The sequence below is a fragment of the Octodon degus genome, unplaced genomic scaffold (genome assembly GCF_000260255.1).
Source record: "Octodon degus isolate 3935 unplaced genomic scaffold, OctDeg1.0 scaffold00184, whole genome shotgun sequence".
NCBI classification, from domain to species: Eukaryota; Metazoa; Chordata; class Mammalia; order Rodentia; family Octodontidae; genus Octodon; species Octodon degus.
Genome location: NW_004524760.1, coordinates 4,796,154 through 4,810,923, shown reverse-complemented (window position 1 = coordinate 4,810,923; position 14,770 = coordinate 4,796,154). Strand labels below are relative to the sequence as shown.

The window sequence follows — 14,770 nt, the reverse complement described above, 5'->3', positions numbered from 1 at the left end:
ATTATCTGATTAATTACAATTATGTGTAGAGAATGGAGGGGATACAAAAAATACTTTTCCAAACACTGAACTGTACGTTGTCTTATAAGAAGCTAAAAAGCAAGATTATAACCAGCAGTAATCTAGCCTGTACTAAGTGTACAGAATATTAAAAGAACTGAAGTTAAAGAATTCTAGGTTTTTGAACTCATTTTTCTTAATTTGTCCTTTCTTTAGATAAAACCCATTAAGAATGTAAAATTTTTTATGAAAAAAGTTGAGGAAGTGCTGTTACTCAGGTCTAGAACCTTGTGGTTAAATTTGGTGACCCAGGGACCAGTTCTAAGGCGACAAATAGTTGTAAGACTGGCTGCTTATGTCGTTGATTCTGTGACACAAGCAGGAAGCCTATTTAGACATTCTGGAACCTAATACCATTGCATACACCAGTAAGTGTTAAAAAAAAAAACAAAAAAAAACAATATATAGTGATTTCCCAAAGGAAAAGTAGAGTTCCTAGTGTCAGTTTTCACAATCTCATTACAGACATGAATTAACTAACTACTGCTTTGATCTCAAAGACTGAAGACAACGAAAATTTTCTCACCACTCCACTCATTATTAAACTTTTTTTCCTGTCAATACCAAATACTTTCTTTAAAAAATATTTTATTTCTTTTTTTGGTACTGGGTCTCACTATGCAGCTTGGACTCATAGTGTTCCTCCTGTCTCAGCCTCCCCAGTGCACAGCATACCAGGGATCAAATCCTGGTTCTTGTGCTTGCCAGGCAGGCACTTAGACTGCTGAGCTGTGTCCCCAACCCAATACCAAATAGTTTTTGCTATCAAAGGCATAAAATACTCAACCTTGACTTTAGAAAGATGTTTACTCAAAAACAGAAGAGACTGTCAGTCATCTCTTTATGTTTTGTATTTTATATGTTACCCAAGTTGGTTTAAAATTTGTGGGCTCAAGTGATCCTCCTGCATAAGATTCATGAATATCTGGGACTATAGACATATACCATGTTACCCACATTTTCCACCTTTACTATTATTTGCCAAGGCTACTGTCAAGTAACCAAGTATGACCATGACACATTGCTTATTAGATACTTTCTTCAAAGTATATCCCTAAGTGTGTAATGAATATCAGCTATGTAGTGCAGATATTAATTCTGACTATACTGAATGTGGTAGGTGAACCATGGATACCCCTTGCTTCTTATTCAAGCTGTAGCGCCTGATTTCTTTGTATTGCTATGCTAAGATTGTAGCCTTGGACACTCTATTTCCCCAATATCAGACTTCTGATTTATATTGACTTGACTTGTAGGTTGTGGCTTCCAGTTTAAGGCTTTCTCCACATCACTACACTTATAGGGCTTCTGTTTAGTATGGATTTTCTGGTGTTTAATAAGATTTGATTTAATGGTAAAGGCCTTTCCACATTGAGCACATGTATATGGTTTTTCTCCTGTGTGAATTCGATGGTGCTCATGGAGCTGTGACTTTTTAATGAAGGCTTTTCCACAGTCATTGCATTCATAGGGTTTCTCTCCAGTATGAATTCTCCTATGTCTATTCAAGTGTGATTTCTGGATGAAGGATTTTCCACATTCAGTACAAATATAAGGTTTCTCGCCTGTATGAATTCTCTGATGCATAATGAGTGTTGATTTCCTTGCAAAGGCTTTCCCACAGTCATTGCATTCATAATGTCTTTCTCCAGTATGGGACTGCTGATGTATATGGAGGCCTGACTTTCGAGTGAAGGCTTTTCCACAGTCACTACATTTAAAAGGTTTCTCTCCAGTGTGAATTTTCTGATGTGTAAAGAGGTTTGATCTGTCTGTGAATGCCTTTCCACATTCGGCACATCTATAGGGTTTCTCTCCGGTATGAATCTGCTGATGAACATGGAGTTGTGATTTCTTAGTGAAAGATTTCCCACAGTCGGTACATTCATATGGTTTTTCTCCAGTATGGATCCTCACATGTGTAATAAAATGTGATTTGTGGAAGAAGGCCTTCCCACATTCAGTACAAACATAGGGTTTTTCTCCTTTGTGGATTCTCTGGTGCATACTGAGTGTTGACTTCTGAATGAATGCCTTCCCACAGTCACTGCACTCATAATGCCTCTCACCAGTATGACACTTCTGATGGATTCTGAGTCGTGACTTCCAGGTGAATGATTTACCACAGTCACCACATTTGTATGGTTTCTCCCCAGTGTGAATTTTTTGGTGTTTAATAAGATTTGACCTATCAGTAAAGGCCTTCCCACATTCAGTACATATATAGGGTCTCTCTCCAGTATGAATTTTCTGGTGTATAATGAGATTTGTCTTGTGAGTGAAGATCTTTCCACACTCTGAACAGATGAAGGGGTTCTCTCCTGTGTGAATCCGCTGATGCACAAGGAGTTGCGATTTTTTAATGAATGATTTCCCACAGTCACTGCATACATAAGGCTTCTCTCCAGTATGAATTCTTTCATGTGTGATGAAATGTGACTTCCGGATAAAAGCCTTCCCACATTCAGTACATACATATGGTTTTTCTCCTGTATGAATTTTCTGATGCATACTTAATGTTGATTTCCTTGTAAAGGCTTTTCCACATTCAGTGCATTCAAAGCATTTCCCTCTCGTAGGAACTTTCTTATGTATTGTGAGTTCTGAACTCTGAGGGAAGTTTTTCCCATACTGACGATATTCATAGAGTTTTTCTCCAGTAAGACCTTGCTGGCAACTGAACAGATCAGACTTCTGGGTACAGCCTCTTCCATATTCACTGCATTTACGGTAATTTTCTTCATTATGAGTTTTCTGACTACTTGCCTTGCGTGAATAATCTTTTCCAAATTTAATGGGCATAAAGAACTTCTCTCCAGTAAAGATGCTCTGAGGTACAGCATGCTGGGGCTTCTGAGTGAAGGCTGTCTCATGTTTGCTACATGCTTGCTGTTCTTCAGCATAAATATTCTGACATGCAAAGAGGGATGACTTCTGAGTGAAATCTTTTACAAAGTCATAAAAAAAATTAAAGTTCTTCCCAGGACATATTCTCTTATGCTGAGTAAGACCTTGCTTAGGGCTCAGAAGTTCCCTATGCTGATTAGCTTCACATACACTCATTTCTGGACAAGAATGAATAGGAGCAAATATATCACCATATCGAATAATCTTTTCCAGATATTCTGTGGCATCAATTCTATTATGATTATATAAGCTTGCAACAGCCTTCAACCTTTTTCCACATAAGCTACTATGGTGGAATTCTTTCCTTGAGGAAACAAGTTGTGTACATATAGGAACTATTTTTCCTGTGTTCTCACAGTCTATCTCATTAGCTAATGTTGCATTGTTGGTGAAGGCAACATGATGTAATGGTTTGTCTTTATTTTCCTCATATCTTCTTCTCCATTTATCACCTTTCCACAATTCTAAATGTTTTATAAAGAGATGAATTCTCTCAGACTGGGAAAAAAATCCTTGAGACAGTTCCTGTTGTGAAGGCTCAAAACCAATATCCCCACCTAAAAAAAGAGAAAAGAGAAAACTGATATAAAGAACAATGAATGGAAGATGGACTGATACACTGAGTTGATTCAGGGTAAAAACAAAAAAGGAAAAAGCTTTTATAACATAAATAACAAATACAGTAATAAAATTAGCATTATTTTCATCTTATAATAAGCAATAACTTTTTTTTTTTAGCAATAACATTTGGATGTACTATTCTAACTTCTATCTCAACTCATTTAACTTCATCATAATGCTTTCCTATTTGCATCAAAATCCCTACTTTAAAGATGAGAGAACTAAACTATAGAAGGGTTTAATAACTGCCCAAGTCAAATATTTACTGAGGAAGAAGAGATTCAAATATAAGCAAATGTAGACGTGAAGAAGTTTTCAGAAAAAAAAAGGGCAAGTCCTGTCCCTTCAGGGAAGGGCAGCATTAAGGGTAGGAGCTGCTGAAGAACAAATATGGCCTCATGCATGCTAACTATGCAGTCTTCCACTAAGCTATACCTCCAACAACCTAAAAGAACTATTTCTGAATCTAGACTCTTATCTTTCATCTATGAACCCTATTACTGTTTTATTAACTACTGTGTCATAAATACCAACCTATTTATATTCATAGTGACACTATGGTGGCCTTAGTCACTCTAACTCTTTAACCAAAAGGTAAACTGGATGTCTATGATTTAGTTCTTCATCCATAATTTAGGGTACAGATACACATGTATCCAATAGGAGACAGAATAGGGGAAAGGATCAGCCATCCATCAAATCTGTCCCCCTTTCTGTATAGTATTAAGCTTGTAGCCAAGTAGATGGCTGACTCAGAACACTAGTTTTGACTGGTGTCACTTGTCCATTCTGGAGGACCAAGTAACTCAGTTTTTACCAATCAAATGGGAGTAAAATTTATATCTGCTGTGAGACAGTCAGTCTTAAGGAGTGAGTATGTCTACCACAAATCTCTTCTGTTCCCACCAGACATTTCAGATTCGGCAGCAACCAGCTCTACACAGCTGTCAATACTCTAGGCCAGGGATCAGAACACTAGGTCCTTGGGTTAAAACCCATGCTTTCACCTAAAAGCTAAGAATGGATTTCATGTTTCTTAGGAGGCTGAAAAAAAAACAAATAACAAGGATACTTCATGACATACAAAAATTATGTGAAATTCAAATTTGCGTGCACAAGGCTTTTTATTAGACTACAGCAACATTTATTTATTAATGTACTCTCTATAGTGCTTCTTTGTAGGTACAATTAACATGTATAGTTATACCAACAAGCATATAGACCCTAAACCTAATTCACTGCTGTGTGCCCTATAAAAAGGTCGGCCAACCTCTGTGCTAGGGCAGTGATGATAAATCTCTCAGAGCTTTTTTTTAAAAAAATGTATAGTAGAGGGTCTACAAGGTCTCACTACACAGATCGAACTTGTAGTAATCCTTAGGGAATTACAGGCACACACCACCATGCCTAGTCTCAGTTACCATCTCAGTGCACCCCAGGGGTGGGACCAGCACTAACCTTTTAGAACTTTCAATGATAACAAATACCCAACTGCAGCATATGCATGCTATAGGTTTGCCACCACTGTCCTAGGTGGTAATGGTGCAATGAGTTCCTAGACACCTTGTCCCTGAAAGTTCACTACAGTCAGCTGGCAGAACCTGAGCCACTCATCTTAGAAGTGTCATGCAAGGAAGGGGTAACTATTTTTTAACTCATTGTTCTTTGGTATCTCTTAGTTAGAGAAGCATAGCTTTACTCCAATATTTACTCTACTATTCTTGCCCAGAATCATATGAACATTCTAAATCCCACAATACTGTATAGGACATAGGAGATTCTCAGTGACAAGTACAGAGAATCTTTCCCAGTCCTCATCACAGTCTGGGAAGTTTATATTTGTAATTTCAAGGGAAAGTTATTGGCATTGTAGCGAGTTAATTCCAATCTATCACTTCCAGTGCATCCCATGGAGTAAATAAAAATAGAGCCAAGATGGTGGGGAGTCAAAGAAGTCCTAAGTCCAGCTAGGACGATGGCTAACAGGAACAAAGGCCTTGACCCAAGGTCAAACCCATGTTTTATCAATTCACAATGAGGGGCGTGGTACAGGGATGAGTGATTATGAGAGTGGTGGGAAGTATGTGAGTGATGAGCTGGGCTACGTTAAGTATCCTGAGAAGGATATGCAGAAAAAGTAATCTGAATAATACAATACAAGGTAGTATCTAACATTTTGGGATCAGTGCTTCAGCTCTGATGTGTATATCATTATCTTATTCTAATAGATTCTTGAATATCGACATAATTGTATCTCATTTTATTCTGCCTGTGACCTTGCCTTTTCCCCTAAACATGTTAACTATTACTTTTTTTTTTTAATGTATTTGGTTGTTACAGGGTCTCACTACACAGCTTGGACTCTTAATGATCCTCCTGTTTTTCAGCATCCCCAGTGCTGGGATTATAGGCATATGCCACTACTCCCAGACTTCATAGCTGGCTCAGCCCACCCTAGGAGGAGGACTGGGGTGGCATGTGCTGTTGGAAATCAAACTGTGGTCCCTGTGCTTACCTAAGCTTGCCTAAGTAGGTGCTTTAATCCACTGAGCTATTTTGCCAGTCCCTACATCATATTTTCATTCACATATATTAATACTTTTATTTATCCTAAGGACATATGATGATACTTAATATCTGGACACAAAATGTGATAATGCAACTTTTTATTTTTTTATCTTATAAACCCTTTGCTATGCCTGACAACTTTTACATTACCATGAAAAACACTAAGTACAGAAAGTACTTTTAAGTTAAAAATTATTTGTATATAATTCCCCTGTTACGACTGTTTGGGGTACTCATTCAATAAGATATAGCCGGGGCTGGGGAGATAGCTCAGTGGTCTAAGCACCCGCCTGACAAGTGCAAGGACCTGGGTTCAGTCTCCAGGACTGCATGCCATGCTGATATGCTAGCCACCGAAACTGGGCACATGGTGCACTCCTGTAATCCCAGCACTGAGGCGGCTGAGAGGAGGATCACTGAGTCTGAGCTGTGCAGTGAGACCCTGTAATAAATAAAGGATTTTAAAAAAGATACAGCTATAATCCAGGCCAATGAATGTATATATGCAAGCTTCTCTTTACTAGTCACAGTATATTGTCTTACTGAATCCAAATACACATGTCACATTCTTTCGTTTTCATTTGTATCCTTTTACTGACCCTGTTTCTATTCATAATTCATTCTTTCCTGTGTCATTTATTGCTCTCTGCTCTAAAAACTTCTAATCTAGTCACATCTGAAGGGAGAATATTTTTTATCTTAAAAATGTATTTGATACCCTCATATTTTTTTGTCATAGTTTTAAATTAACAAAGACTTGTGCATTAAGAAATGTATAATGCACAAAGGCTGAAATTTTAAAGACTTCATGTAGTTATTTTCTAATTAGCATCTCTGACCCTTTGAATGGTTCCTCAGAGAAAAACTAAAACCTTTCTGAAATAAAGCAAAACAACCCTCTTGTCTATAAATTAAAAGAATTTAATTTTATTAAATATTTTCTATAGAGACATTGTAGTGTGCATATATAAATTTATTGGCCTGGATTATGGTTGTATCTTAGTGAATGAGTACCCCTAACAGGGGTAACAGGGGACTTATATGTAAATAATTTTTTAACTCTAGGTTTGTCTTTTTTTTTTTTTTAATCTTATCAGTGAATAGGAGTATGACTCACATTGATTTCCATTAAGAATGCAGGTATTTGAGTATTTGAATACATATGCAAAGGATTTAAAACCCTGAAGGACGTAGAAAGAAAAAAAATTTTCTGGGGAAAATAAAAAAGGAAGAAAGCAGATTTCTAGATAATGTACAATAAGATATAAAGAACACACTGGTATGAGCAGTGGGAGCCAGCATTTAGGTATCCAAAGGACTAACATCATCTCTGTCCAGTATAAAAGTTCAGAGCATAAGCACATAAGTCACACTATCTGTACTTTAAAGTGGCCAGCCTCTGGCAGCACAGCTGAAAGTGAGTCACACTGTCTTTCCCGTTCTTGATTCCTCACTCACCTAGATAGTTCTGACTTGAGTTCTCACTTCCCATTGAACATGGGTCTTCTTCTGGCTCCCAGTTGAAGATAACTTCTGGGTTGGGAACCTGACACCCTACCACTAGGAAACAAAATGGAGTTGGTTTCAGAGGCCACAGAATGAAGCACGTTGCATTTCCAGAAAAATTCACTGGAATAAAGGTATACTCAGAAAATCCAAAAGAGATTATTAAGAACATGGGATAAAATAAAAAACCATTACATACTCAAGCTATTGCACAGCCTGTCGAAGGTCCACATGTCTCAGAAAACCCAGACTTCAGAAATTGCACTAAGAAAAAAAATAAACTAACACAGGCACAGCCTATTAAAATATACCCGCAGGGCTGAGCTCACCCACTGAGACCAGGTTGAAATAGTTCTCCAGCATCACATCCCTGTACAGGCTCTTCTGGGCCAAGTCCAGGTACTGCCACTCCTCCCTGCTGAAGTCTACAGTTATATCCTCAAAGGACACTGCTCTCTGTGAAAACAAATTCCAATTCAAGTGGAAGAATCAGGATTGTAGCATGTAATCTAGACACTTGTTTTATGTTGCTATTTTTGAAGGAAAATGAAATCCTTTAAAAGTGATCATCCTAGTCTTCCTGTAATATTGATAATATTCTTCAAAATCTATGTGTTAGCTGGTTGCCTACACCTGTTATTCTAGTGCTCTCAAAGGCAGAGGCAAGAGGATCACAAGTTCAAGCCCAGCCTGCACAACTTACTGAGCTAGTGAGACCCAGTTTTAAAATGAAAAATCAAAAGGGCTGGAGAGGCAGTTCAGGGCCAAGGTTCTGGGTTCAATACCCAGGATCAAAGAAGAAAGAAGAGGCAGTGTGATGCAGGGGGAATTAGACAACTCACAGGCTGGTAAAAATGTTCTCAAATTATACAGTTGTTAAAGGACTTATACAAAATATAGAAAGAATATTTAAAACTAAGTGGGGGGGCTGCCCCTTAGCTCAGTTCTTTAAGTGGCTGCTTCAACAAAGCAGTCAGGCTCAGGTTGCTGTGGTTCAATCCCCACAACTCAAGCCAGCCAATCACGTCCTGAAGGCGTTCGGAGCAAAAAAAAACCCCAAAAAACTCTTAAAAATAAAAAATAAAATAAAATAAAACTAAGGGGCCTGCCGGTTAGCTCAGTTGTGTAAGCACTTGCTTATGTAAACACAGTCAGGCTCAGGATATCTAGGTTCAATCCCCAGCTCCTCATGCCTTACCAAAGACCTGCACTTAAGGCAGGCTGAGCCAGCAACAAACAAACAAACACCCTTCAATATAGGCTGGGGATGTAGTTTAATGGTAGAATACTTGACTAGCATGTGTGAGGCCCTTGGGTTCAATCCCAGTACCACAAAAAGAATCTCAGTAAAAAGACAAGTCAATAAAAAATGAGTCAAGGATTCAAATACACATTTTTCCAATGAAGACATACAAACAGCCGATTAGTTAATAAAAAGACCCTCAGCATCATTAGTCATCAGGGAAGTAGGAATCAAAAACACATAAAGGTATGCTTTCAAATTCAATAAGATGACTACTTATCAGAGAAATGTAGCCACCAGGAAGGCTGTACTAAAAAAGATAATAAGGTTTAGTAAGGAAAAGAAGTTGAAGCCTTTATACAGTGTTAGTGGGAATATCAAATGGTACAGATGGGAAGCTGTCACAAAACCCCCAGGCTTCCAGTATTACCCACCAGTTCTACTTCTAGGCATCTATCAATAGAAACAAAAACATATATCTACGAAACTTGCATATGATTGCTTATAGTAGCTTTATTAATAACAGCCAAAAGTGGGAACAACATAAATGTCTACCAACAATAAAGAACGTGTTGTATATTCATACTATGTAATAGTAATCATTCATAAAAATTAAATAAAACACTGATACGTGCTGCAAATGCATGAATCTTTAAAAGACTAAAAGAAGCAAGTCATAACATTCTATATATTACGTGATTTCCATACATTACAGTTGCTGCATATCCTTGGCATTTGTTGGCTTACAGTTGTATAACTTCTACTGCCTTCATTGTCACATTGCCATCTTCTGTGTGTTTTAATGCAAGTGACATTCTTTCCCCTTGAGAACCTAAACAGAGCCTATTTTATTTTCACTGGATGGGAATTCTATGTCGACAGTTCTTTTCCTTCAGCATTTGAAAAATATGTCACTTCTTTTGATTCCATGGTTTATGGTGAAAAAATCAGTCTTATTTAAATGGATGTTTCCCTACAAGTAATATGTCTTTTTTTTCTCTGATTTCAAGATTTTCTTGAATGTGGTTTTCATACATGTGTATGGGTGTAGATTTATTTATTGTTTTTCTGTTTGAAGCTTTCTCATCTCCTTGAATCTGTAGACACTGTCTTTTGCTGTACTTGGGAAGTTTCCTGGAACGTTTATCCAGCACACAGAGCTAATAATGGTCTGGTTTCAGTCCATACTTAGTACCTGAGACTCACATGAGCTTATACAGAGCTCTCACTTGCCCTGCTCCAATCCTAGACCTGACAGTCTCTGTCTGTCATCCAACACCAGTCCTCAGGAAACCAGGGTTTATAAAAAGATGTTCTAAGCACCCTAGGCACAGCAGAGTCTCCATCCTGTACTCAGCCAGAATCCCAGACACAGTCTGAGCCTAACCTAATAGGCCAGTCCTCTGCCTGATTAAGCAGCAAGGGTTAATGGCTGCCTATTTTTCCCAGTGCTCTGGACACCCAGGAGACACCACCCAGCACTCTGCACCCTCACCAGGATTACAGAAATATGCCCATCTTACTCCTGGAAAGATCTGTTTCTCCTCTGACCATCAGTACTGGTAGTAAGATCTGAAAGCCCACAGGAGCCTCCACATATTGGGATCCTGTCCCAAAGACAATGGTATATACATCGGGTAACCAGCCTCGATTCCAAACCAGAAGGAATCCACAACAGGAGCCTCAGAAACAAGATCCTACATCTTCCCTGTCCACCTAGCCAGCTAGTATAGCTGTCACAAACAGGAGACTAGAGAGAGAAAGAGGCCCCCTTGAACTGAGTAACCTCCATACAAATTCACAGACTACAAAGAGGGGCAAAGAGAAACGTGACTTGAAAGACAGACTACTAACCCAGGAAAACTCTTTTGTAAATACATAGGAACTCCCCCCACCCCATTATTGATACATTTTTTATTTTTCAATTTTTTTTCTTTTCTCCACCAAAAGAACCATTTAACTTATGCTACTTCTTTTGATTCCATGGTTTATGTTGAAAAAGTTAGCCTTATTTAAATGAATGTTTCCATTTCTTGCCTCCCCACCTTTTTTTTTTTTTTTTTTTTTGGCAGAACTGGTGATTGAACTCAAGCTCTTACTGAGCCATCTCCCCAGCCCCTCTTGCCCCATTTTAATATTACTCTGAATTATGTTTGCATGTCCTCCCTTTACTCTCCCATCTTTTGTCACTTTCTTTTAACTTGTTCCCTTTTTTGCCATTTGCTTTTCCTCTAGTTTAATCTCCTCTCTATTATTTATCCTCCTCCTAGTTGGCTATCTCTATTACTGTTACCTAATACCACTAATTTCCCTTTACTTTTTAACGCGGAACCTCCTGCATCAATCTTACCACATTCTTCACATCTACCATTGCTTTTTTTTTCATAATCTGTTTCTTTTTCTCTTTTTTCTTCATACTACCACACTTGTAACATCTACCTCATGACTATAGGTAATTAAAAATATCTTACTACAGCTGTATACTGCTTTAAGGTAAAAGGGGACAAACTGCTATATCAGGGAGATGTTTACTGTACATAATTTTATGATTTGTTTCAGATCTTGTTAAATAACTGCTTTATAAATCCTGTACCTAGGGATAATGGTATCAGTTATTATAGTCTGTCATTTTTCAGTTTTGTTTGATACTATAGTTACACTGATTATACTAAGTTACTCAAAGTGACATTATTATTGTGATCAATTGATCCTGTTGTATGCCAATATCTAGATTATCTGGAACTCATATAAAATAACACAGTTCATTACCAAAGAACTGAGTGCTGGGCTGGAAAGGGTGCCACAGCCAGCTGCACTTAGAAAATAACTCTGAAGAGTAGTCATTACCAAAAACAAGTCTTGATTCTAGTAATTAAACCACCTACAAAGGCTGGGGAGATAGCTCATCGGTTTAAGTGCCTGCCTGGCAAGCACAAAGACCCGAGTTCAATCCCTAGTACTTCATGCCATGCCAGCCCCGGAACCCTGGGTACAACATGCTGGTTCTGAAACTGGACGTGGTGGTATATGCCTGCAATCCCAGCACTGGGGAGGTTGCGACAGGAGGATCACTATGAATCTGAACTGCATAGTGAAACCCTGTGTCCAATAACTAACTAAATAAATAACCCACATATCTGAAGCACATTACAAGCCTCAATGTGGAAAACAAACAACAACCAAAAATTATATAGAAAATGAAAAAACAGAAGTGAGATGCAGACACTTCTAGGAAGATAGTGGAGTGGTGAGCAGTAGTGAAACAGCCTCTCTGAGATTTGGTGTGCAGATTCTAGAATACAGCAAAGTGAAGAAAAGGAGGGAAGTGGGCCCCCAGAGCCCAGCAAGGATCTGAAGTGAAAACCAAAGTCCACATGAGAGCAAAGAGAGACTTTAATGAAGGAGATGGTAAGCAGAGCTTAGTCTCTGAGCCCTGACTCACTGAGGGTGAGGGGCAGCTAGAACCTGCACACACAGTGACTACTGGTGGCCCCAGAAAAATGCACCAGTGAAACAGAGCAGTGGATGCAATGGACTGCAGTGGCTGGTGAGTACCAAACACATACTAAATAAATAAATATCAGGTTCAGGCATCCCCCAGGAGAATGCGATTGCCCAGCAACCATGCGGAAGGGGCCATTTGAGCTTGAAACTCAGAGAAGCTACAGGCTGCCTCTGTCTAGTAGCCCCTATTGTCAGTAAGTCTGAGTTCAAAAAGGCAGGTCAGACAGCGAAGTTTCAACAGACAGGAGACACACAGAGTACTTCACACTGAACAAATCAGGTTCCAAGTTCACAGCTAAAAGTCAGCCCAAACTTCAATGGAACTAAAGGTGGAAGCTTGCTAGGATTATCCACGACCCCGCTGCAAACATATGGCTGGTGTGCGGGGATAAATCAATACAGATATGGACTCTGTCTGCCCATTTTGTTTACCAGTGACAGCAGGGACATGCCTTGGATATTTTTCTAAATGTGCATTTTATTTCACTTTTGTTTTTTTTCCTCAATTGTCCTTGTTTTTTATGAGTGTGGACATTATTTCTAGTATTTTATTGAACCCAGGAAGCATCTAAAGTGAGAATTGAAGCTCACAGGCACAGCAAAGAGAAGTTTCAATGAAGAAGGAAACAGCAGGCAGCACTTTCTCCCTGAGCTCAGACTCACCATATGAGGCAGCTTGAAACAGCATGTGCGCAGTGACAACTGGTGACCTCAGAGGCCTCCACAGAGAAATGTACTAGCAGGATGGAGCAGTGGAAGAAACTGCCTGCAAACACCGCACAGGTGAGGCTTACTGGCAGAGAGCCACCTTGGGGAGGGGCCAATTAAACATGGAACTCAGAGCAACTTCTAGCTTCATCTAATGGTTCCCTGTGAGTTCAAACAGGCAGGAGGCACACAGACTGCAGCTGCAGGCTGAATGGATTTTTGGTTCAGCCTCAAGGCCAGAAATACAGGCACAGTTTTGCTAGGATTATCCACTACCTTGCAATAAAGGCCACTGCTGGCTTAATGGAATTAACCAACATGGATCTGGACTCTGTCTACCCATGTTGTCTACCAGTGGAAGAGGAACATATCTTGAACATTTTCTCTTTTTCTCTTGCATTTTATTCATTGTTCTTATTTATATATGTGTGAACATAGTTTCTAGTTTTTTTGTTTTTGTTCTGTATTTATTTATTTATTTATTTATTTATTTAGTATGTGTTTGGTACAGGGTCTTACTATGCAGTTGGGACTTGTAGTAATCCTCCTGCTTTTTTTTTTTAAACTAATTTTATTGAGAAACAAATAGCAATGAGACAGTTTCAAAACACATCAGTAGGACAATTACAATGATCAATATACTGCATATTGTTGTCTTCGTAGTATTCACAGTACAAGATGCAGACATGGTATCCCATCCAAACACTATTAGTACAAATCTTTCTTCTCATTGAATTAAGAAAAAGTAGCTGTATATCCATCTTATTTTGTATATATTTCACTACAAAATACTCCTTCATTTATATCCCCTTTTTTCTTTAGTTTTGTCAGAGATGGGTATTCCATTGCCATTTAAATATTGTAGGTGTGTGAATTCAGCAAAATATTCCAATATAGTCCAGTAGTCCATAACAGTAATGGGTTATCCATAGGACTGGGAATGTCAGAAGTTGTTGACTTGAGCCTTTTACAGCTCAGCATATTAATATGGCTTTACTTTTTATACGTTGTTTTTATTCTTTTCTGCTGCATGGTTAAGACCAAGATTAAGCAAGACCTATATAACAAGAAATCTAACTTTTGTATCTGCCAAGGTCAGTCAAATTCCCTCAGGATCTACCCTGAAACCCTATACCGCAGGTTTGCAGATCCTTTGTCAGTGTCAGCCATGTGGATGAGTCACAACCATTGCTTGGCCAGTGTGCTCCTGTGAAAGCCTGTCAGAATGTTTTCTCTATAGGTGACACTCCTTAGGCTCATACATTGTTGATCACTTTCCTCTGTGGCCCCATAATCTCCTTGATTAGTAAATTTGGGACACCACTGAGTTACAGGATGTTATAGTACAGGTTCTCTTATGTCTTGAGTCCTCACTGACCTTGAAGGGCTAGGGCCAAAATGTTGGTTATCCTTGTAGTCTTCTTTTTCTCTAATTTTTGCTCTGCAAACTTAAGTTGTTAACCCTCCAAAAGAGAAGCTATTATTACCCTATAACATAGGCAGTTAAGTTTAACCTCACTATCTGTCTGAATATCAAACATCTTAGACATAATGTGGAACAGGTATTTTCTTAATTTTTGTGTGCGTGTGTGTGTGTGTGTGTGTGTGTGTGGCCAGCTCAGCCCACCAGGGGGCGGGGCTGGCTGGCATGTG

General features: G+C 38.7%; 1 protein-coding gene across 5 annotated transcripts in view; it reads right to left on the bottom strand.

The window, feature by feature from the left end:
* Positions 1-735: 735 nt before the first annotated feature.
* Positions 736-14,770, bottom strand: part of Znf484 (zinc finger protein 484) — a 38,938-nt gene continuing 24,903 nt past the window's right edge. For 2 of the 5 annotated variants that reach the window (XM_023703939.1, XM_023703940.1), the window contains exons 3-5: positions 7,992-8,118; positions 7,615-7,716; positions 736-3,524 (exon numbers count right to left, since the gene is read on the bottom strand). In XM_023703939.1, the coding sequence (XP_023559707.1) occupies positions 1,246-3,524; positions 7,615-7,716; positions 7,992-8,118 (2,508 nt within the window). In that variant the 3' untranslated portion in view covers positions 736-1,245. Of the gene's footprint in view, positions 3,525-7,614; positions 7,717-7,861; positions 8,119-14,770 lie in introns of those variants that run through there. The other 3 variants (XM_023703942.1, XM_023703941.1, XM_023703943.1) reach the window with 3 other exon arrangements.